The sequence below is a fragment of the Nicotiana sylvestris genome, chromosome 4 (assembly GCF_000393655.2).
Source record: "Nicotiana sylvestris chromosome 4, ASM39365v2, whole genome shotgun sequence".
Classification (NCBI taxonomy): domain Eukaryota; kingdom Viridiplantae; phylum Streptophyta; class Magnoliopsida; order Solanales; family Solanaceae; genus Nicotiana; species Nicotiana sylvestris.
In genome coordinates this window covers 123018591-123042364 of record NC_091060.1, presented here as the reverse complement: position 1 = coordinate 123042364, position 23774 = coordinate 123018591, and the positions used below count along the sequence as shown (strand labels likewise).

At 38.6% G+C, this 23774-nt stretch overlaps 1 protein-coding gene and 1 long non-coding RNA gene across 3 annotated transcripts; both read right to left on the bottom strand.

The window, feature by feature from the left end:
* Positions 1-737: 737 nt before the first annotated feature.
* LOC104249471 (uncharacterized) lies at positions 738-13975 on the bottom strand. The gene is made up of 2 exons (XR_716755.2): positions 13408-13975; positions 738-1093 (listed from the first exon to the last, which is right to left on the bottom strand). It is a non-coding gene; the product is annotated as an uncharacterized lncRNA (long non-coding RNA).
* Positions 13976-16649: 2674 nt separating this feature from the next.
* On the bottom strand, positions 16650-23455 carry LOC104249473 (aspartic proteinase-like protein 1). Of its 2 annotated transcripts, none has more exons than XM_009805908.2 (10): positions 22966-23455; positions 21216-21354; positions 19921-20196; positions 19391-19618; positions 19153-19291; positions 18954-19018; positions 18779-18878; positions 17897-17957; positions 17724-17795; positions 16650-16994 (listed from the first exon to the last, which is right to left on the bottom strand). In XM_009805908.2, the coding sequence occupies exons 2-10, from the start codon at positions 21317-21319 to the stop codon at positions 16765-16767; spliced, it is 1275 nt and encodes a 424-aa protein (XP_009804210.1). In that variant the 5' UTR covers positions 21320-21354; positions 22966-23455; the 3' UTR covers positions 16650-16764. The 2 variants fall into 2 exon arrangements, with proteins under 2 accessions (XP_009804210.1, XP_009804209.1); XM_009805907.2 differs by having other exon boundaries at positions 19921-20162; positions 22966-23372.
* Between the last annotated feature and the right edge of the window lie 319 nt (positions 23456-23774).

The window sequence follows — 23774 nt, the reverse complement described above, 5'->3', positions numbered from 1 at the left end:
GATGAAACTCATTTTCTTCGATTTTCTTACCCTCTCACCTTCACGAATTTACTTATCACTTGTTTGAAATAGCATAATACTTATAACCTCAAAATAATATTTTCCTTGAACTGATATCAATTATCTTATGACAAATCCAACGTACAATACTACGGGGTGTAACATGGAGGAAGTGCTCTAGGAGCAAACTTGTCTATCTTTTAACTGTAGTCATATGCCCTAGGCAACCAAACACTCTTATATGCTTCAAAGAAGGAGAATTCCCAAACATGATCTCAAAAGGAGATTTACCATGAAGTACAATATATGGAAGTCTATTTATGATATAGATAGCATTGAGAACACACTCTCCCCAATATCTCAATGGAACTGCAGTATGAAAACTGAGAGCTCTAGTTGTCTCAAGAATATATTTGTGTTTTCCTTTGGCAACTCCATTCTGCTGAGGGGTATACACACATGAACTTTGATGAATAATGCCTAAAGATTGCAATAAGTCAGTCATCTGTGAATTAAAAAACTCACAACCATTATCTGATCTAAAGTACTTGATTGAAGCTGAGTGAACATTTTTAACCACAGTGAAAAAGGATCTAAGAACCATTATTACTTCTGCTTTAGTAGGTAATAAGAAAAGCTAGGTATATCTAGAGTGATCATCCACCAAAGTTAGAAAGTATCTTTTCCCATCATATGTAGGGACCTTGTAAGGACCCCAAACATCACCATGAATAGTATTAAAACAGCACTTAGACACAGTAGTACTAATAGGAAATGATAACCTTGTTTGTTTGGCTAAAGGACATACAGTACAATTATTGACCTTAGTATTACATTCAACAGTGTGAAAAATATCTAGTTTTCTCATAGTTACTAGAGGTACATGCCCCAATCTCCTATGCCACAAGGCTACACTTATTGATTTATCAGTTCTTATTGTATTTACAGCAGGTATAGGTCTTGGAATTGAACCATTGACTTCTACAGCTGAGCTTTGAACTTGTAATGCTACTAAACCTCCTGGTATAGAGTTGAACACATACCGTTCATCTTTTTCTCTATCAATCCCCCCCACCGGTCCACTGAAGAGCTCCTGAAAAATAAATAAGTCAGGATAGAATATAACAACCCATTTTATTTCCTTGGTTAGCTTGGACACAGATAGAAGGTTGTACTTGAAATCAAGTATGTGCATCACATTAAATACCTTTAGATCCTTAAGAAGATAAGCAGATTTTATGTGCCTAATATGAGCTACACTACCAGTAGGTAGATGCATTTTTCCCCTTATATCAGCAGATATTGCCTTAACATTAGTCAACAGATTATATCTATTTATCATGTGAGTTAAAACTCCTGAGTCTACAATTGATTTAGTCAGAACATCAGTAATATCATCATATGATGGCATACTTGCTGCCATAGCTGATCCATTACATTCAGTTCGTTTGCCTAAAAGCTGCAAGATCTGATTGTATTGCTCTTGAGTAAATTGAGGGATGCTTGCTTGGAAACTCTGATTAGCATGTTGCATCTGAGAGGCTCCTGCAAAGTTGACAAAGGAACCAACTTTTCCAGTATTACTACTACTAAAGGCTTTAGAGGCATAGTTCTCTGCATTACCTTGAGCAAAGTTAGCAGCCCCAAAATCACCTTTCTTCTTTGACTTAGATCAGGTGGATAGCCATTTAGTTTGTAGCAGGTTTCTATTGTGTGGCCTTTAAAGTTGCAATAGTCACAATGAAGATTATTCTGTATAGACCTGTAGTTGGGGCCTCAGTGATTATTTTCACCAGAAAAATTATAGCCAGATCATGTATTACCTTTGTTACTAAACAATGATGTTGCCCTAGTATGAGTCATTCCATTTCCTAGATAGGTATGTTTGCGACCAATGTTTCCTTTGTTATTGAGTTGAGCTAAGGTTCCAAAGGAATTAGCTCCCTTACTGCTAAACAGGGTTGTACCATCATGAATCTCTGAAACTTGTAAAGGTTGAGCCATTGCTCTTCTGCTCTCCTTAGAGATAATCATGGAGTATGCTTTGTATATAGATTTTCTTGGTGACATATTCAAAATTTAATTATTGGATTGAGAGTATGTTTCATTCAAGCCTATAAGAAACTGAGTAACCTTTGGTACTCAAAATGTTCAACATACTTTTTTGATTCTTCACAGCCACGGTCAGGACAAGGCATAAAAGCATCAAATTCTGCCCACGGCTCTTTCAATTTAGAAAAATATGCAGAGACAGATAAAATCCCTAGGGTAAAGGTAGCTATTTGTTTATGCAGGAACAACACTCTAGAACTATTGACTTTGTCAAATGTTTCCTTAAGGTCCATCCATACTTGTGAGCACTTGAGGCATACACCATGTCACAAAATAACTTAGCACTCACAGAATTCATAATCCACGATAAAACTATAGCATTACACTTTTCCCACAACTCATGTAGAACAGGAGTGTGATGACCCAAAAGGTCATCACTTATTTTGAAAGTAAATTTTGTATCCTGAGGCCTTAAAACCTCTTTTTGTCTTACCTCGATTTGCGTGCACAGTTCAGGCGCATTTCCAGAGAGCTTTTATGTGAAAACTAAGTGAAATAAGGAAATTAGCTTTTAAAATTAATTAAGGTTGACTTTGGTCAACATTTTTGGTAAACGGACCCGTGATCCGATGGTCTCGTAGGATCCGTAGTAAAATTTGGGACTTGGGCATATGCCCAGAATTGAATTCCGAGGCTCCAAGCCTGAGAAATGAATATTTGAAAGAAATTATTTAACTGAAATTATATGAGTTTTTGGAAATGAAAAGAGGTTTGAAATTGATCGTATCGGGACTGTATTTTGGTTTTGGAGCTTGGTACAGGTCTTATATAATAATTAAGTTGAATCTGTGAAGTTTGGTAAGAATCGGAGTTCGTTTAGTGTAAATAGGACCTTTATTTGAGAAATTGGAAATTTTGATGTTCTTGAGTGATTCATGAATTTGAGGTTTAATTCATAGTTATTGATGTTATTTTAATGATTTGATCACATGATCAAGTCTGTATGATGTTTTTAGACTTGCATGCATGTTTGGTTTGGAGCCCCGAAGGCTCGGGTGAGTTTAGATAGGCCACGAAGTGAAATTGGACTTAGGAAAACTGATGTTATGTTGCAAGTCTGCAGGCTTCGCAATGGCTCGCATTTGCAAAGAAACATTGCAATTGCGATGATGGGCTGGGGCAGGGAGACCTTTGCATTTGCGAGGCTCATGTCGCAAATGCGACCTTAGCAGGCACCGCAATTGCGAACAGTTGTTCGCATTTGCGAAGAAAGCAGAGGCAGGCCTTCATTCGCAATTGTGAAGCTTTGGCCGCAATTGCAAGTTCGCATTTGCGAACATGTCATTGAAAATGTGATATCTGGGCCTGTGCAAAATCAAACTTAGACGAAAACTTCTTCATTTTTCAAACTCCCTCAAACCCTAAGCTCTCTTGGGCGATTTTCTAAAGAAAAGTTCTTCTCCAAATCGATTGTAAGTCATTTCTAACTCATTTTCTTCAATCTATAACATCATTTTACATTATTTCAATTCAAAATCAAGGGTTTTCATGGGGAAATTGGGGTATTTTGGGTAGAACTTAGGATTTTCGAATTTTGGGGATTTGGACCTCGATTTGATGTCCGATTTCAAAACAAATTATATATTTGAGTTCGTGGGTAAATGGGTAATCGAGTTTTGGTTCAAACCTTGGGTTTTGATCATATGGGCCCGGGGTCGATTTTTGACTTTTTGGAGAAATCTTTAGAAAACTTATTTTCATGCATTAGAATTGATTCATCTAACATTTATTGATATCGTTAAGTAAATTGTGGCTAGATACAAGCAAATTGGTGGTGGAAACAAAAGTTAAAGCAGTAGTTGAGGCTTGAATTGTGTTCGTGGCATTGAGGTAAGTGTTTGGTCTAACCTTAGCTTGAGGGAGTAGGAGTTGTATCTTATTTACTATGTGTTAATTGTTGAGTACGATGTATAGGTGTGGTGACGAGTATCTATATGTCGGTGTCAAGCATGTCCGTGAGTCTTGTACTATGATTAATGTGACTCTGTTCCGTATTGTTCATGCTTTATATGATGATTTCTATTGTTGAACAATGCTTTTAGAAGTATTATTGGTAATTGAACATTGTAGAGCATTGGCTCAAGTTGAGAATTGAGTTGTGAAGTAATTATGGAAAGAGAAGAGGTTTATGATATTGTCTCCCGTGCCGAGATGTTATTACTCATGGTATTATTTTCCCTTGCCGGGATATTGTTGTTATGTTATTGTTCCCTTGCCGGGATTCTATTGTGATTTTATTGATTTCCATTGCCCGTATTGCTTTGTGATTGTTGCTTGGGTAAGGAAGAGTATAAAAGCACGAAGGGTGATGATGTGCATGATATTTTGTGAGAGAGTGTTAATGCACGAAGGGTGATGACATGCCGATATTGTAAGGTAAAAGCATAAAGGGTGATGTTGTGCCGCACGATGTACAATGTCGTGCCATAATATGAGTGAAAATGCACGAAGGATAATTTTGTGCCATGATTATGTGAGGTAAAATCACGAAGGTTGATGTCGTGCCGATTATATTGATTCTTATGATGAGGACGAGAGTAAAAGCACGAAGGGTGATGTTGTGCACTTGTCATTGATTTCCTTATTCCTGCTTACAGTTGAATTTTCGTGTTCCCTTCACTTCTTTACTGAAATTTTGTTTGTACATGATATTCCCTGCAGCATGTTCCCCTTCCCATCTTTATCTGCTAGTTTCTGGCATTATTACTTGTTGTATATGATATAACTGCACTGACATTTTTGGTAGTCTTGTCCTAGCCTCGTCACTACTTCGCCGAGGTTAGGCTAAACACTTATCAGCACATGGGTTTGGTTGTGCTGATACTACACTCTGCACTATGTGTAGATCCCAGTGCTACAGCTTTTGGACTATAGTGAGGTTGTTGCCTTCAGTCCAATGGCGGAGACCCGAGGTAGTCCTGCAGACATCTGCAAGCCTTGGCACCTCCTTCTATCTTTCCATTCTATTTCTTTTATGTATTTCAGAGACAACTTAGTATTTATCTTTCAGACCACTGTTTGTAGTATTCGTAGATAGTCCGTGACATTGTGACACCAAATTCTAGATAGAGTTGTATGTTGGATTCTGCACTAGTATATGGTTAAACTATTATTTTTCGTCTTCCGTATTTTCTATTTATTATAATATTTTCGTTGTTGATCATCTGTTATATTGAACTATTAAAAAGGCTAAGTAAAAAGGTTAATGAATTTATAATACTCTGCTTGCCTAGCTTTCATAAGTAGGCGCCATCACGACTCCTGAGGGTGGAAAATCCGGGTCGTGACAAGTTGGTATCAGAGCTCTAGGTTGCTTAGGTCTTACAATTCACGAACAACCTTAGTAGGGTCTGAGGGATCGGTACAGAGACGTCTGTATTTATACCCCAGAGGCTACAGAGTTAGGAAAAAACTTCATATCTATTCTTTCTTGTCGTGCGACTTGATTTCTCAATACTAATTGAACTTCCACTCTGTTTTTTTGCAGATGGTGAGAACACGTACCGCTTCATCAGCTGACCAGCATCTCGAGCCCCCAGTAGCAGCTCCTGCAAGGGGCAAAGGTCGAGGTCGTGCTAGTGCCTAAGGCAGAGGCAGGGCTCAACCCAGAGCTCGAGGAGCAGCACCAGTGGCGGAGCCTCAGCTTGAGTTTGACGATGAGGTTCCGGACCAGACAGTTCCAGAAGGACCATCTCAAGTACTAGAGGGGTTCATCGCCACCTCGATACTTCAGGATGCTCAGGTCCATCTAGTGGGCCTTATGGAGAGTGTCGCCCAAGCAGGCTTGCTTCCTGTGGCACCAGCCACCACTCAGGCTGGAGGAGGGGCCCAGAATCCTGCTACCCGCACTCTGGAGCAGATGGCTCCCCAGTTTCAGACTCCAACAGCTCAACTAGTTGGGGTAGCTTAGCCTACTATTGTGGCACAGACAAAAGAGGGGCCAGCTATATTGGCTGATGCTTTGTAGAGATTGGACAGGTTCACCAAGCTTTTTACTACTACTTTTGGTGGTACATCTTCTGAGGATCCAGGATTATTTGGACAGTTGTCATGAGGTTCTACGGAACATGAGGATAGTGGAGACTAATGGGGTCGACTTTGCTGCTTTTCATCTGTATGGATCCACCAAGACTTGGTGGAGAGATTATTGTTTGGCTAGACTAGATGGGTCGCCAGCTTTGACTTGAGATCAGTTCTCTCAACTATTTTTGGGGAAGTTTCTTCCTATCACTCAGAAGGAGAACTATTGGAGGCCGTTTGAGCGTCTCCAGCAGGGATCTATGACCGTCACTCAGTAGGAGACCAGATTCATTGACTTGGCCCATCATGCTCTTCTTATACTTCCCACTGAGGGAGAGAGAGATAGTGAAGAGGTTCATTGAGGGACTCGTTTAGCCTATCCGATTGCAGATGGCTAAAGAGACGGGGAGTGAGATTTCCTTTTACGATGCAGCCAATGTGGCCAAGAGAGTTGAGATGGTTCTATTGCAGGGGGTGGTCAGGGGTCCGACAAGAGGCCTCGTCATTCGGTAAGGTTCAGTGGTGCCTCATCTGGAGGTAGAGATTCTTTTGTTAGGGGCTATCCTTCCAGGACATTTCATTCAGCACTTCAGGCTTCTCACGATGCTCTATGTGGTTGTGGTTCTCATATGCAGTATTCTGATTAGCTGCCCCACAAAGTATCGCCAGCTCCCATCAGTGCACTCCCGCTCTAGAGTTTTTAGAGTGGTTATTCAGGTCGTCAGTGTCAATAGTCTCAGTAGACAAGGGCTTGTTATACTTGTGGAGACACGAGGCATATTGCTAGATTTTGCCCTCGAGCACCAAGAAGCTCTCAACATCAGGGTTCCCGTGCTATGGTTCAGGCACCGAGTATTCCACCGCCCGCTCAGCCAGCTAAAGGTAGAGGTAGAGGTGCTAGAGGTAGAGGTAGAGGTATTATAGGTGGAGCTAGAGGTGGAGGCCAACCAGCAAGAGGTCATCCCAAAGATATAGTTCAGAGTGGTGGGGCCCAGCCCCGATGTTATGCTCTTTCAGCCAGGCCTGAGACTGAGGCCTCCGTTGTGATTATTACAGGTACTGTTCTGGTTTGTAGCAGAGATTCTTAGTTCTATTTGATTTAGGATCTACATACTCCTATGTGTCATCTTATTTTGCACCGTATCTGGTCATGCCTAGTGATTCTTTGCGTGCTCATGTATATGTGTCTACACCGGTGGGTGATTCTATTATGGTAGATCGTGTCCATCGTTCATGTATAGTTGTGATTGGGCGTCTTGAGACTCGAGTAGATTTGTTACTTCTGGATATGGTTGATTTTGATGGCATATTGGAGATGGACAGGTTATCACCTTACCATGCTATCTTGGACTGTCATGCCAAGACTGTGACCTTAGTCTTGCCGGGTTTACCTCGTCTAGAGTGAAGAGGGAATCCTGTTCATTCTACCCGTAGGGTTATCTCATATATGAAGGCTCGGCATATGGTCGAGAAGGGGTGTTTGGCCTATTTGGCAGATGTTCGTGATTCTAGTGTTGAGGTTCCTTCTATGGATTTTGTGCCTGTTGTTTGTGAGTTTCCTAAGGTATTTCCTTCAGACATGTCGGGTATGCCACCCGACAGGTATATTGACTTCTGCATTGATTTGGCTCCGGGCACTCATCTCATTTCTATCCCGCCGTATCGTATGGCCCCACCTAAGTTGAAAGAATTGAAGGAGCAGTTGCAAGACTTGCTTAATAAAGGTTTTATTAGACCTAGTGTCTCACCTTAGGGTGCACCGGTGTTGTTTGTTAAGAAGAAGGACGGATCGATGAGGATGTGTATAGATTATCGGCAATTAAACAAGGTTACAATCAAGAATAAGTATCCATTGCCGAAGATTGATGATTTGTTTGATCAATTTTAGGATGCCGAGGTATTTTCGAAGATTGACTTGAGATCTAGCTACCATCAATTGAGGATTAGGGCACCCGATGTCCCTAAGATAGCTTTCCGCACTCGGTACGGGCATTATGAGTTTTTGGTGATGTCATTTGGGTTGACAAATGCCCCAGCAACTTTTATGGATCTAATGAACTGAGTGTTCAAGCCTTACTTGGATTCATTCGTGATAGTCTTCATTGATGATATTTTGATATATTCACGCAGCCGGGAGGAGCATGAGCAGCATCTGAGAGTGGTTCTTCAGACTTTGAGAGATAGTCAATTATATGCTAAGTTTTCGAAGTATGAGTTCTGGCTAAGTTTGGTTGCATTCTTGGGTCACGTTGTATCAGCAAACGGTATTTAGGTGGATCCGAAGAAGACAGATGTAGTCAAGAACTGTCCTAGACCCGCATCAGCTACAGAGATCCGGAGTTTCTTGGGTTTGGCAGGCTATTACCATTGGTTTGTGGAGGGGTTTTCATCTATTGCAGCCCCGATGACCAGGTTGACTCAAAAGGGTGCCCAGTTCAGGTGGTCGGACAAGTGTGAGGTGAGCTTTCAGAAGCTCAAGACAACTTTGACTACGGCGTCGGTGTTGGTTTTTCCTACAGGTTCAGGGCCATATACAGTTTATTGTAAAGCATATTGGACTTGGTGCGATATTGATGCAGGATTGCAATGTCATTGCTTATGCTTTGCGATAGTTAAAGATTCATAAGAAGAATTATCCAGTTCATGATTTGGAGTTAGCAGCCATTGTTCATGCGTTGAAGATTTGGAGGCATGATCTGTATGGCGTGTCATGTGAGTTGTTCACGAATCACAAGAGTCTACAGTATTTGTTCAAGCAGAAGGAGTTAAATTTGAGGTAGAGAATGTGGTTGGAGATATTGAAAGACTATGATATCACCATCTTATATCATCCGGGAAAGGCCAATGTGGTGGCTGATGCTTTGAGTAGAAAGTCAACCAGTATGGGCAGTCTTCCATATATTCTGGTCGGTGAGAGACTGCTTGCTTTGGATGTTTAGACTTTGGCCAACCAATTCGTGAGGTTGGATGTTTCTGAGCCCAGCCGTGTGTTAGCTTGCACAGCCGCTCGCTCTTCATTATTTGAGCGTATCTGAGATCGGCAGTATGATGATCCGCATTTGCTTGTCCTTAGAGACACGGTGCGGCACGGTAGTGCCAAGCAGGTTACATTGGGAGATGATGGAGTTTTGAGGATGCAGGGTCGAGTCTGTGTGCCTAATGTGGATGGACTTCGAGAGTTGAATTTAGAGGAAGGCCATAGTTTCCGGTACTCGATTCATCCGGGCGTCGCTAAGATGTATCAGGATTTGCGACAGCATTATTGGCGGAGAAGGATGAAGAAGGATATTGTTGCATGTGTGGCTCGGTGTTTGAATTGTCAGCAGGTAAAGCACGAGCATCAGAGACCTGGTGGTTTGTTCCAGAAGATTGAGATTCCTGTGGAAGTGGGAGCGTATCACTATGGACTTGGTAATTGGACTCCCACGGACTCGGAGGAAGTTCGGTGCATTGTGGGTTATTGTTGATAGGCTGACCAAGTCAGCACATTTCATTCCTGTGCCAATTTCTTATTCTTTTGAGAGGTTAGCTAAGATCTATATCCGGGAGATTGTTCATCTTCATGGTGTGCCCGTGTCTATCATTTCGGATCGAGGTACGTAGTTTACCTCACGTTTCTGAAGGGCAGTTCAGTGTGAGTTGGGCACACGGGTCGAGTTGAGCACAATATTTCATAAGCGTACTATTCAGATTTTGGAGGATATGTTCCGAGCTTGTGTCATTGACTTTGGAGGCTCGTGGGATCAGTTCTTGCCTTTAGCGTAGTTTACCTACAACAACAGCTACTAGTCGAGCATCCAGATGGCTCCTTATGAGGCTTTATATGGTAGGTGGTATCGGTCGCTGGTTAGATGGTTTGAGCTGGAAGAGGCTCGGTTGTTGGGTACAGATCTAGTACAGGATGCCTTGGACAAGGTTAAGATCATTCAGGATAGGTTTCGTACAGCTCAGTCCAGGCAAAAGAGTTGTGCCGGTCGTAAGGTTCGTGATGTGGCATTCATGGTCAGCGAGCGCGTGTTGCTTCGGGTGTTGCCTATTAAGGGCGTGATGAGATTTGGAAAGAAGGGCAAGCTAAGCCCTAGATTTATTGGTCCTTTTGAGATTCTTGATCGAGTGGGAGAGGTGGCTTACAGACTTGCGTTGCCGCCGAGTTTATCAGTTATGCATTTAGTGTTTCATGTGTCCATGCTTAGGAAGTATCACAGCGATCCATCCCATGTGTTAGACTTCAGCACCGTCCAGTTGGACAAGGACTTGTCTTATGAGGAGGAGTCGGTAGCTATCCTAGACCGGCAGGTTCGTCAGTTGAGATCGAAGAGTTTTCCTTCTGTTCGTATTCAATGGAGAGGTCAGCCTGTTGAGGCAGCGACCTGGGAGTCCGAATCCAATATGCGGAGCCGATATCCCCATCTTTTCTCCGACTCAGGTACTTTTCTTATGTCCGTTCGAGGACGAACGGTTATTTTAGAGGTGGAGAATTTACTCATTTTGAAAGTAAATTTTGTGATCCGAGACCTTAAAACCCTTTTTTGTCTCACCTCGATTTGCGTGCGCAATCCAGCCGCATGTTTTTGGAGAGCTTTTATGTGAAAACTAAGTGAAATAAGAAAATTGGCTTTTAAAATTAATTAAAGTTGGTAAACAGACCCGGACCCGTGATCCAACGGTCTCGTAGGGACCGCAGTAAAATTTGGGACTTGGGCATATGCCCGAAATCGAATTCTGAGGTCCCAAGCCCGAGAAATAAATTTTTGAAAAAAATTATTTAATTGAAATTATAAGAGTTTTGGAATGAAAAAAGGTTTGAAATTGATGGTATCGGGCCCATATTTTAGTTTCGGAGCTCGGTACACGTTTTATATAATAATTAAGTTGAATCTGTGAAGTTTGGTAAGAATCGAAGTTCGTTTAGTATAAATCGGACCTTTATTTGAGAAATTGGAAATTTTGATGTTCTTGAGTGATTTCATGAATTTGAGGTTTAATTCATAGTTATTGATATTATTTTGATGATTTGATCACACGAGCAAGTCCATATGATGCTTTTAGAATTGCGTGCATATTTGGTTTGGAGCCTCGAGGATTCGGGTGAGTTTTAGATAGGCCACGAAGTGAAATTGGCCACAAACAGTTGTTCGCATTTGCGAAGAAAGCAAAGGCAAGCCTTCCTTCGCAATTCGAAGCTTTGGCTGCAATTCCAAGTTCGCATTTGCGAACATGTCATCGCAAATGCGATATCTGCGCCTATGCAAAATCAAACTTAGACGAAAAATTCTTCATTTTTCAAACTCCCTCAAACCCTCAGCTCTCTTGGGCGATTTTCCAAAGAAAGGTTCTTCTCCAAATCGATTGTAAGTCATTTCTAACTCATATTCTTCAATCTATAACATCTTTTTATATGATTTCGATTCAAAATCAAGGGTTTTCATGGGGGAAGTTGGGTGTTTTGGGTAGAACTTAGGATTTTCGAATTTTGGCGGTTTGGACCTCGATTTGAGGTCCGATTTCAAAACAAATTATATATTTGAGTTCGTGGATAAATGGGTAATCGAGTTTTGGTTCAAACCTCGGGTTTTGACCATGTGGGCCCGGGGTCAATTTTTGACTTTTTGGAGAAATCTTTAGAAAACTTATTTTCATGCATTAAAATTGATTCATCTAGCATTTATTGATATCGTTAAGTAAATTGTGGTACAAGCAAATTGGTAGTGGAAACAAGAGTTAAAGCAGTAGTTGAGGCTTGAATTGTATTCGTGGCATTGAGGTAAGTGTTTGGTCTAACCTTAGCTTGAGGGAGTAGGAGTTGTGTCTTATTTGCTATGTGTTAATTGTTGAGTACGACATATAGGTGTGGTGATGAGTATCTATACATCGGTGTCAAGCGTGCCCGTGAGTCTTGTTTTATGATTAATGTGACTCCGTTTCGTACTGTTCATGCTTTATATGATGATTTCTATTGTTGAACAAGGCTTATGGAAATATTATTGGTAATTGAACATTGTAGAGCGTTGGCTCAAGTTGAGAATTGAGTTGTGAAGTAATTGTGGAAAGAGAAGAGGTTTATAATATTGTCTCCCTTGCCAGGATGTTATTACTTTTGATATTATCTCCCTTGCCGGGATGTTATTACTCATGATATTGTTTTCCCTTACCGGGCCGGGATATTGTTGTTATGTTATTGTTCCCTTATCGGGATTCTATTGTGATTTTATTGATTTTACATGCCTGTATTGCTTTGTGGTTGTTGCTTGGGTAAGGAAGAGTGTAAAAACACGAAGGGTGATGTCATGCATGATATTTGTGAGAGAGTGTTAATGCACTAAGGGTGATGTCGTGCCGATATTGTAAGGTAAAAGCATGAAGGGTGATTCTGTGTCGCACGATGTACAATGTCGTGCCATGATATGAGTGAAAATGCACAAAGGATAATTTCGTGCCATGATTATGTGAGGTAAAAGCACGAAGGGTGATGTCGTGCACTTGTCATTGATTTCCTTATTCCTACTTACGGTTGAATTTTCGTATTCCTTTCACTTCTTTACTAAAATTTTGTTTGTACATGATATTCCTCGCAGCATGTTCCCCCTTCCCATCTTTATCTGCTAGTTTCTGGCATTATTACTTGTTATATATGATATACTGCACTGGTTTATTTGGTAGTCTTATCCTAGCCTCGTCACTACTTCGCTGAGGTTAGGCTAGACACTTACCAATACATGGGGTCGATTGTACTGATTCTACACTCTATACTTTGTGCAGATCCTGGTGCTGCAGCTTTTGGACTACAGTGAGGTTGCTGCCTTCAGTCCAGTGGCGGAGACCCTAGGTAGTCCTGCAGGCGTCCGCAGGCCTTGGTGTCTCCTTCTATCTTTCTATTCTGTTTATTTTATGTATTTCAGAGACAGCTTTGTATTTATCTTTCAGACCACTGTTTGTAGTATTCGTAGATAGTCCGTGATATTGTGACACCAAATTCTGGGTAGAGTTGTATGTTGGATTCTGCACTAGTATATGGTTAAACTATTAGCTTTCGTCTTCCGCATTTTCTGTTTATTATAATATTTTCGTAGTTGATCATCTATTATATTGAACTACTAAAAAGGCTAAGTAAAAAGGTTAATGAATTTATAATACTCAGCTTGCATAGCTTTCATGAGTAGGTGCCATCACGACTCTCGAGGATGTGAAATCCGGGTCGTGACAAGGAGGAAACTTCTCCTTAGGATACCTCTCATCTGCAAACCCTAGTAAGCTTAACTGAAATTAGAGAACTACCTGGAGTATCACTGGGTTGAAGAAACAAAGGATGATGTTGGTCAATTATCTGAGCTACAGTTGCATCAACTGGAGTCGATCCACTATCTTCAGTTTTAATCGCCATAGTTTTCTTCTCTTGCCAATGAAATCAAGCTCAAGCAAATGCTCCAAAAAATATTGATTTCTCAAAATCGAACAAACCATAGCTTTTGGGAGTTGAAATAATCAGACAGCTTAGATGAGTAAATCAGCTGAGAATTGAGAAAGAAGAATCTAAAATAGGAGTCGTCAAGCGCAGATCATTAACGCTCGCTCTAATACCATGATGATATCTAGATTCAAAGCTATTAAAAATTGAGAAATAAGCAGAAGAAGAGCAAACCTAACCGGCTAATGGAAAGGCATTGAACATTTTATACTAACAGCTTAACTAACTAATTAACCTCTAACTACTCAGCTAACTTAACGTATACAACTGTGTATAGTTGTCAATCTATCTAATCATTCAACAGGATTGTTTTTGTTGTTGTAGATTTGAAAGTTGTGACTGTAACATAAAATAGAATTATTAGTAAAGCGGGGTATGTTTCGAAATAGGGCAAAAGTCATACGAATTAAAATGCATGTAGGGGTTGTAACTCGTACGTGGTGTTAGAAAAATTAGCACCATTAATGCCACATTCCACGACACTATCCTAAAGTCATTTTCATGTGGCACTAAATAGTAGAATTATTTCTTCTCCTACCCCAGGATAATAATGGTGTTTCCTATTGATTATAAGTTTGCTCAACTGTCATTTGTCAAACTCGTTAGGAATTATCTACTTTAGACTCTTCCAAAACAGCTTTTTAATTTCTTGAATGAATATATCTGAATCGTAAAAAACTGAGTCCAATCATTCACACTGACAAATTGTAAAAGCTTAGTCAAACTTGAAAAACCCAACTTACACCAATACATCTATATTCCATTGTGTAATGTGTAATCGACGTGTATACTGATAAGACCAACCAAATTTTGCGAATGAGATTAGAATCGTAACTAGGGTTGAACAAAGCAAATCGATAAATTGCACCAACTCGATAATCTGAATCAAATCGGGAAAAAGAACCCGACTATAGTTTGGTTTGATGTTGAAAAAAAAAATCCGACCATAATTGATTTGGTTTAGTTTTAATTAAAGAAAGTCAAACTGAAACCAAACTAACCCGACATTATATATATAGAAATTTTAAATATATTTAATATATAATATACTTATTGTGATGTAACTTATAAATATTTCTTAAACTTTTTCATAATTTTATCTTTTAAGGCATTATTTCAAGGTTGGAATTAGAACTTTTCAATGTTCCAATAAGTTTTATAGCCATTAATATCAGTAACTTAAATAATGCTAATAAAAGTCCAAACCAAAGTCAAATCAATATTAATGCTAACAAAAGATATTTAATTCAATACTACGAACAACAATGTATTGAATATTTTTTGTTTTACGATAATGTAGATAAAAATGCATAACATTTCTTTATTTTTCTTTAGCATTTAGTCATGTAATTAATACTCTTATTAGTCTACTTGTTTTAGCATGACTTAGTACTTTTAGATTATATTTATTTTTATTATGGCTTTCTAATTAGCAATATTTGTATTGCATAATTTTATTGTCTTTATTGTTGAATATTTTAGAATAATGCCATGACGCATCTCATATTTTGTATTATTTTCTTGAAAAAAAAACTTATATAGTTGTTTTTTACTAGGATTAAAAAAATATTTTGAGTATAAGTTATATGTTTTGAGCTACGGAGATTTTACCTGGAAAAAACCCAAAAAATTCGAAAATTCGAGAAAAAACGAGATTGAAAAACCCGAGTTTTATTGATTTGATTTGGTCTTAGATTTAATAACCCAATACAATTGGCTTGATTTAATAATTATAAAATCCGAACCAAGTGTACACCCCTAATCGTAACCTAATCATCTTCACTCCACTCTGCATTAATTAGGAGCAAATTATCCACCCCTACCATGCACTAAGTAAGAGCAACCTTCTAGTTCTACCAAAGGTCATTCATTCTTTTCTTTCAAACTTTTCGAAAAACAAAAACTCCTAACCCGACAACCCTAGAAATATGCAACATACTTACAAATGGAAGGGGGACGCGAACACTGTTGAGGGAAAACAGCAAGATATTACTAAAAAGTTAACAAAGGAGTTCAAATGTTGCTCAACACTTGGACACAAAGCCATCCACATGCAGCAGTTGTTGATTATTGTCCCAGCTTATCCTCACGATTCCAAGAACAGAAAGGATATTTACTGATCGAGCCCCTTTACGTAAACAAAAATTTCTCAAAACCCCAAGAGGCAACTCATGAAATTGTCTTTCTGGATATACTGTTTTGCGTTTTGCGTGCGTATATTTTTTTGTTTCTTTGACCGAAAACACTTTTATACAAATGCAGCCACAATGGAGAACGGGGAATAAATGAAAGAAACCAAAAGCATCCATGTTTCGGAATCCTTGATCCTTATAGTCTTTGGTTAAAAGAGCTCCCTCGCTACGTCAAAGATTATACCGAAATAAACGAACACGCGAAAACAAGCTCAAAACTAAGCAAAGATAGCCACTTAACACAAATCAACCAGAAAACAGAAAGGTCCTTGCATTTCCATTAAAGCTGCAATAACCACAGTGTGGTCAATATTTAGGCCAAATATCAAGTAGACAAAAGGCTGCGCAAGTTAGACCAAGTTAATAATGATTAATGAGCATGATTACAATAGACAATAGTTTTCTCTAGAAAGTGAAACAGAATAATCTAGGTATCAGTTTGTTTTATTTTGGTACGATGGCTAGGCTTTTGAGCTGCCTCTGTAGTCTTTGGCAGAAAGAAGCAGCACTTAATTTGACAAGCGTAAGGTCCAAAATTCTGTATATGCAACATTTCACATCATATTTCAGTTCAACGGAACCGGCACCAGAACCATCCAAATCAATGATCTTCCCAGTCCTCCCACCTCGTGTAACTTGTGTACGAGGTGCATTCCTATAAGAAAAAAAACTACTTAGCTAGTTGGGAATGATAGATTCAAATTCCTGCCACTTACATCGATTAGATCTATAAAAGATCCTCGTCGTGAATTCTAGCAACTCAAATCACAACTTTATGTTCCTGCCCATGTATCATGGAGGAAATCATCACAATGAATACCAACGAATAAAATGATACCAAAATGACCTAGAAAGAGTAATAGATCTGAGGAAAGACCAAAACCAATGAAATTAATTGACTAGAATACATGATCTGTGAGAGAAGGATCTGATTGAAGAAATGAGAATTTACATATAAGCACATAATTACATATGTTATATCAGATAAGGTAACCACACAACGAATGAAAGTAGAAGAGAACTCATAGCGCAATGCCAGTATGAAACAGCATGGAGTGATGCTGCAGATGGTTTGCCGGCAATGGCAGGTGCAACTGCATGTCCACCAGGGCTTCTTTGTTGCTCATTTGTTGGCAATGGATTTGAGGCTAAACCACTCGGAGGAGGTGTTGGTGGTACTTTTGCACTCCCTCCTATGTCTTGACCTGAGATTCAAAAGATGGATTTGTGAAGAAGAGATGGTGCAGGGATAGGGGGAGAGAGAACCTACTTCAATTGAGTTATTGCATGATACAAATACTTCTCAGAAGTGACTTTTATTTTTATTTTTTATTCTCCTTTCAAGACTCACTTGTAGGAAAACCATTCTAGACCAAGAGGCAACTAATAACCATTATTATGCTAATTACTGCTACTTCACTATGATTTTTATGATTATTGTGGTTAATATGCCAACCAATAACTCAGTATACCAGTAAATAGAAGGTATATATTTAGTGAAAATCTAATAGGTGCCAAACTTCACAAAAGTTCAAGTAAGATTAGCCTGCCGATACAAGTTGAAATGCGTAAAAGGTGTTCCACCATAAATTTGCTCAAAGAGCAAAAACAAGTGCCATCTTCAGGATAATATACATAAACTATACCATGTGTTCAATCTTAAAGCCTAAACAGAATCATCAAGGAAATCCAATCAAATCTAATTATCTCGCATATATCCCAAAACTCTTCTTTCATCTACGTTCTTTTTTTTTCTTTTGATAAGGCTCTTTCATCTACCTTCCTTTTTTTCTTTTCTTTTTTTGGTGGGGGTTTTTGGGGTGTGTGGGTGGGTGGGGGGGTCAGTAAACTCTTCCATCCTTTCCTTTTCAATACAGCAAAAAAAAAACAAAATTACTTTAAAAAACTAGTCTAAATATGCAAAATGAGCTTACACTTGGAGTGAGACCAACCCAACTTCATGTTTTCCCAATCAAACACCATTCGATATCCCTCCATAAGGTTTTCTGCACAGCATAACTCAAATGTAATTGCATAGTTCATCCAAACCTTAAACATTTATGAATGTGCATCTTAAAACGAGTTTAAAATCATATAATCCACTTACGTCCAATGATACCAATCATTCCCTCAATAGGTAGGATACCTACACAATAAAAGTTATCGCCCTGCACAAAATACCTTCTATGAGAAACCATCACTATCAAAACTACAGAACAAAGTACACATGAGAGGGAACAATGAACTTGCAAATCCAGTTTCCGAGGAAATCGGTCACACAATGGGAAACCTATTGAGAAACCACACTTGTTTTATCGTAAAGGAATTGGAAATATCTTGTTTAAGCACGCAAAGGCAGCAGGGTAACATGTATGTTCATAGCAGTAAAACTAAAACCAATGTAAACTAAGTACAGGGGCATTTAGCCATCATTTCATCTTTGCACGTAGAGAGCATTCGCTCCTGAACATAGAAGTTTGCAGAACATACAACTGCAATAACTAGTGAATGGAAACTATTACAGAACCAAAATGACCTTGTAGCCAGTAGCCACTATGACAACACTAATAGAAATCTTTAGAACTAATTTCAAAAGGAGATATGATGAGGACTAAAAGCAGAGTGGCTACAGAAAAACTTCTTTGAGGGATTGGAGTTCTATAGGAAATCTATTGCAATTTTATATAGCTAATTTACACAGTTCCAGCATAAATTTTCTTAAATATTGGGCTGTCATGGTTCCTATCTGTTCACCATCACTAACCACTCATAACAAAACTGCGGATCCTTTCTTGCAGTGACTCGTTCTCCTTAAGTTTTATGCTTCAAGCATCTCTACCAAAAGTTATATGCTTCAGAGAGTATGCATGCATGAGCCACATCTTCCACCCCTCAAAGAGAGAGAGAGAGAGAGAGAGAGAGAGGAAGAAGAAGAAGAAGAAGATCGATTTGCAGGCCGATGGCAAAGCAAAGAAAATCCAATACTGACCTGATCACTGGAGATGGTAAACACGGGGCTCTGAATTACAAAGCTCTGGTTAGCAGCTAACACAAGTTTCATGCTAGGAATGTTTGGTAAACCTCGTGAACTGCATAAAAAGAGAAGGATATAACCTACAAGTAGATAAAACTAAAACCAGCATCTTCCGGAAAGCAGACTTTACCTAGCCTTATAGCAGTAAGGAAAATCTTCTGTAGCTAACCTTGTAGCATTTATTTGCTCTTCAAACTAGAAGAAAAGAAACAGGAAATAACTCAGGTACAACAAAAAACTGATTGCGTGTTCTAAAACTAAGCAGAATAGTAACTTGTGAAACCAAGAGGAAACATGGAACAAGGGCAAGAAAAAAATGACACTTGTACCTCAGTTACTACTTTTGGAAAGATTTCGGAAGGGAGATAAGTGAAGGAAGACCCACTATCAACTAAGGCTTGAAATCCGCTTTGCTTTAGACAGGTACCCCCAAAACAATAACGTTGGACTTCAACAATATAGGTATTGCTGGTACAAATTACAATTAGGAACATAAGATAATTGCGCAAAAGAAGTTGTTTGGCTATCAAGCTAAACATAGCACAAAAGGATAGAGGAGATACATACTAATTCCCATCCAAAGATACAAATGAACTTAGTCTTTGATTTTCAGGCCCTTGATCACCAAAGAAAATTGTGCCAGAATTAGTCTTGTCAAAACACAATGAGAATGAATGTGGAAGAAATCCAGACTTCGCCAGCAAACTTGGAACAGAAATTTCTCCTGGCCCTAATCCCATCACCCCATCTGGAGCAGCTCCATTCAAATAACTGCCACTTTGTTTGCTACCACACCTGCAATTAGATAATAGGAAAAAGAAAAGCATATTCATCAACCAACCGGTAAATACTGTAACTTGACAGCTAGCAGCTTGACCACTAATCAAATAGCCAAAATTTAACAGTTAGCTCAGAAAATTTCAAGGTTCAAGGGCCAAATCTTCTCTGTGGAGAATCCCTTGCTACACTTCGCTAAGGCACCTACAAACTCACTCGTAAGGAACTCATAAAATAGGTCTCTCAACGTCACAAATCTGTTAAGCTGGTGTTACTTGGAAGAATACAGAACTGGGAAAATAAAAATTGAATAAGCATACCCAATAACGATAGAAGCTAGCACAGAACCTTGATGTTCATGACCACCAACTGAAGTCAAATGCAATTTGTCCTCAAAAAGAAAACCCGAACTTGATGTATTTTCAGAATAATAGTTAACAGTGTAAGGGCATCGTTCCTTTGGACTCTGGCAGTTAGGACCCAGTTCACATAATCGATGGCTGCAAGATAGATGCTTGCTAGTGTTTGATCGTGCTGGGCTATACTCGTTCAGATCTTTATCCTGCACAATAGATGCCCCAAATACAAGGGAGCACCTGCCAATCAATCATTGGAGAATTAACTGCTAAAACTGTTCCCAAGAGAGATACACTATCACTTCTAAATGCTTCATTGATAAGGCGTTAATTAATTCAACTGTACTAGGAATTCAAGACAAAGTTCATAAGGAAAAAGACATGATAGAAGACGAAATATTCAAGAAGAAATATTCATTTCACAAAGAAGAAAAAGGGAGAAGCCACAAAGGGAACTTAAACTTTGAACCATTCACCCCAGGAAAAAAAGTACAACAAAATGATAATAAAAAATTGCGTATGTTACTTCAACAAAATGTTCCAGTGCATTCCTCAGATTGAGTTTCAAAAGATACCCAAGAATTTTTATTTTTTTTCTATAAGGAGTACATACCCAAGAAAAAGTGAAAATGACACTTCTACTTGTTCAGCACGAGATAAACCAGCCAAAGAAATACATGCCCGGATCGGTATAAGATTGTGAAATACAGGAAATAAATTACTACACCTCGAATCATCCTTATCTTAAAGCAAAACTGTTTTACTTAAACAGAAAAAGTTTTTCAGTGGAACAATAGAAGCTGTGAAATACAACAAAATCCAAAATTATTAGTAAATCTTTACTGGTTGGCATATCTTTAAAAGAAAACATATTTCTTTCAGAATGAAAAAGTTGAGGTTTCAAAGATAATATATCAGGATATAGCAGTAACTTAGAAGTTACTGCAACAGCTTGGACCTTGAGGTTGCACAAAGCATCAAGTGCATGAGTAATTTTAACTTGGACAGAAAAATTGCAGGGCGTCAAATAATGTTGTAAGATGGTTATACGTTTATAAATCTTTCTTTAGAGTAACTACATCAAATTAAATTGAGGACATTATAATATTTAGTGGTCCCACTATAAGTGAAGATGACTTTCGTGGAATTGCATTGATAGTACTTTCAGAACTACAACTTATATTTTGAAATAAAAGAAAGGTCAAATATTACCAGTAAGGATAAACAGTCAAACGCAGAATTTAGTTGTGGCACCCTACCAACATTGAGTAGTAGCTTGAAGACAACGGAGCACATTGTACACAATCACAAGGGACCCAGAGCAGATCGCTTCCAGCATCCAAAGCGACAAGAAATGATGCATTTGGCGTCCCTATATCAATCCACGCATAATGCAGCCTGAATGATAGTAATCCAGAACAATCAAGAGACTTAATTAGATCACTACAAAAAGTTTCATGCTATATACAGTACTTCCACTTTTCTTCTTGTTTCCCTTTTTCCTTTGCCTGATATTATTACTTATATTTGAATTGTCAAGGTTTCTGTGTTTTCGGTTAAGCATATATGCTATATTATACAAAACTTACCGATTTATTTTCCACGTAGCTTTTTCTTATTCCATCATATAGGGGCTGTGAATTTTTAAGACTCCTGAAATAAGAGCCAACTACAACAATGAAAGGGAAAGGAAATCTCTTAAGATTTCTAAGGCCGAATGACTATAAGGCTTGACACTTATGAAAAAGACTGAGGCTTGAAGAAAAAACAGATGACCAATTTGTGTCATTTCAATACTACAACCATAGGCAATCAAGAAGAGTATTCATTCAAGGTGGCAGCAACACCAGGATATAAAACCTTCCAAAAGGACCACAACTAATTGCTCCGTTGGAAAAAACATTCCATGGTTTGCGTTCAGCTATGAGGTCACTTTGATCCGATATCGTGAATTGCATTCGAATTGTGCTCTTAAGCACTAAAATGCAGTGTTCAAAAAAGCGGGTGCTTCCTCGCTTTAAGCGAGAAGCGAAGCGGAGCGGGAGGGGTATCGCTACCAGTGTTAAAAGCGGCTCAGGTATGCATAAGCGGCCGCTTCTCTCTAAAAAGCGAGAAGCGGTGAAGCGCCCAGAAGCGATCGAAGCGGACGATTTTTCAATTAAAAGACCCAAAGTCTTTTTTCAATTAAAAGACCCAAATCGTTGTTTCTGTTTTAGCACTTCTTCGACTTCCTTAGCAGCAAACTAGGGTTCTTCAAACCAGCGATTTGTTCAAGCAAACTAGGGTTCTTTTTCTTCTTCTTCAAGACTTCAGTAGTACAACAACAACTTAGTTTCAACAGGTATGTTTTCCAGATTTATTTTCATTCTTCTTCTTCTTCTTCTTCTTTTACTTTTTCTTTCTAAAAGTCCAAAAAGTGCCGAAATGCTGGCGAATTTTTTTCAGAAAAATTCTGCCCAGTTTCTGCCCAATTATTTATTTTAATTTCTTTTTTTTAAAATTTCGCTTCACTTAAAAAAAGCGGGCGCTTCGCTTCTCGCTTCTCGTTTTCGTGAAATGGGGGTTGTCGTTTTTCCTCGCTTCACGCTATTTTTAACACTGCTAAAATGACTCCTCGAGACTATAAGTAACTCTTATAAAGCAAAAGGTTAAAACAGAAATTAATCAGAACTTTACACTCTTCACAGATTAAGAGTAAAAAATCTCCAATTTAACCTGCTAAAAAGTAAACACTAAAACAAAAACAAAATAAAACAAAAACTGAACTTGATTTCAGTATACGTATAAATCATAACGCAAAACAATTGACTCCGTAGATGCAACAGGAAATATCCAAAAAAAAAAAAAAAAAGAACACTCAAAATCCGTTACAACATTGCGCATTTTAAGCTTCATTATTTTAAAAGTGCATTTTAAGCTTCAATTTTAACAAATCTCGTAAACTGATAGTATTAAACAGAGATACTTTCTGCAATAGTTTATATTTTCAGTAGTAATAGTATTACTAACCAACTCAAGTCGTTGCCGTAGAAATGAGTTTTGCTTCCTTCAGAAGGAAACAAGAGTTGTTTCTGCGAGCCAAGCTTTAATCTCTGGCGCTTCAAATCATTGCTAAGAAGCAACCTCATGTGCTCCACACTTTCGCGCTTCGGACACGTCACGCTCTTCCCTTTAGATGCCCAAAACGACATCGCTTCGTCTGAGTAGCCGTGAATCAACCTCGACGAGAAGGTTCCGCCGGCGGAGAGCTCAACGGAGAGCATCAACGCCGCCGTCAGTACAAAAGCGGTGAAACGAATCTCCATTTGAAGGAAATTGGAAGAAGCAAAACCCTAGAGATTGTAGTAGTAGGTTATAAAGTAGAGTGAAGAGAATCCGAGGCTTTTTCTTTCTATTTTCTAAAGCATATACAGTTGGAAACTGAGAGCCATAGCTGAGGCCTGAGAGTTAACTGGGACTATTGGAGTGTTCACTGTTCATTATTCATCGAGGAAAAAAACTTATATCGCTACTCCAGATTTTACTTTTCTTTGTTTATTCTTTTCTTTTCTGACAAGCTCCCATCTTTAATATATCAGTGTTTAAAAAGCTTCTGTTACGGTTCTGTCTGACTACTTTTTAATTAATAATACCTCCATTTCAATTTAAATGGGATAGTTTGACGAATTTAAAAAAAAAACTTTTATTAAAGTTTTTCATTAAAAATAAAATGAGTATAATAAAGAGTTTAAAATTTAATTATTTTTAAATTTAAAAATATATCATTTATTTTGAAACGTACTAAAAAGAAAACTACCTCATCAAAATTGAAACAGAGA

Coding starts and splice junctions, on each gene's coding strand:
- LOC104249473 (XM_009805907.2), bottom strand. CDS start 23,261: ATGGAGATTCGTTTCACCGCTTTTGTACTGACGGCGGCGTTGATGCTC. Junction 21,355..22,965: donor TACGGCAACGACTTGAGTTG/GTTAGTAATACT, acceptor ACTATCATTCAG/GCTGCATTATGCGTGGATTG. Junction 17,796..17,896: donor AATGATTGGTATCATTGGAC/GTAAGTGGATTA, acceptor TATGCTGTGCAG/AAAACCTTATGGAGGGATAT.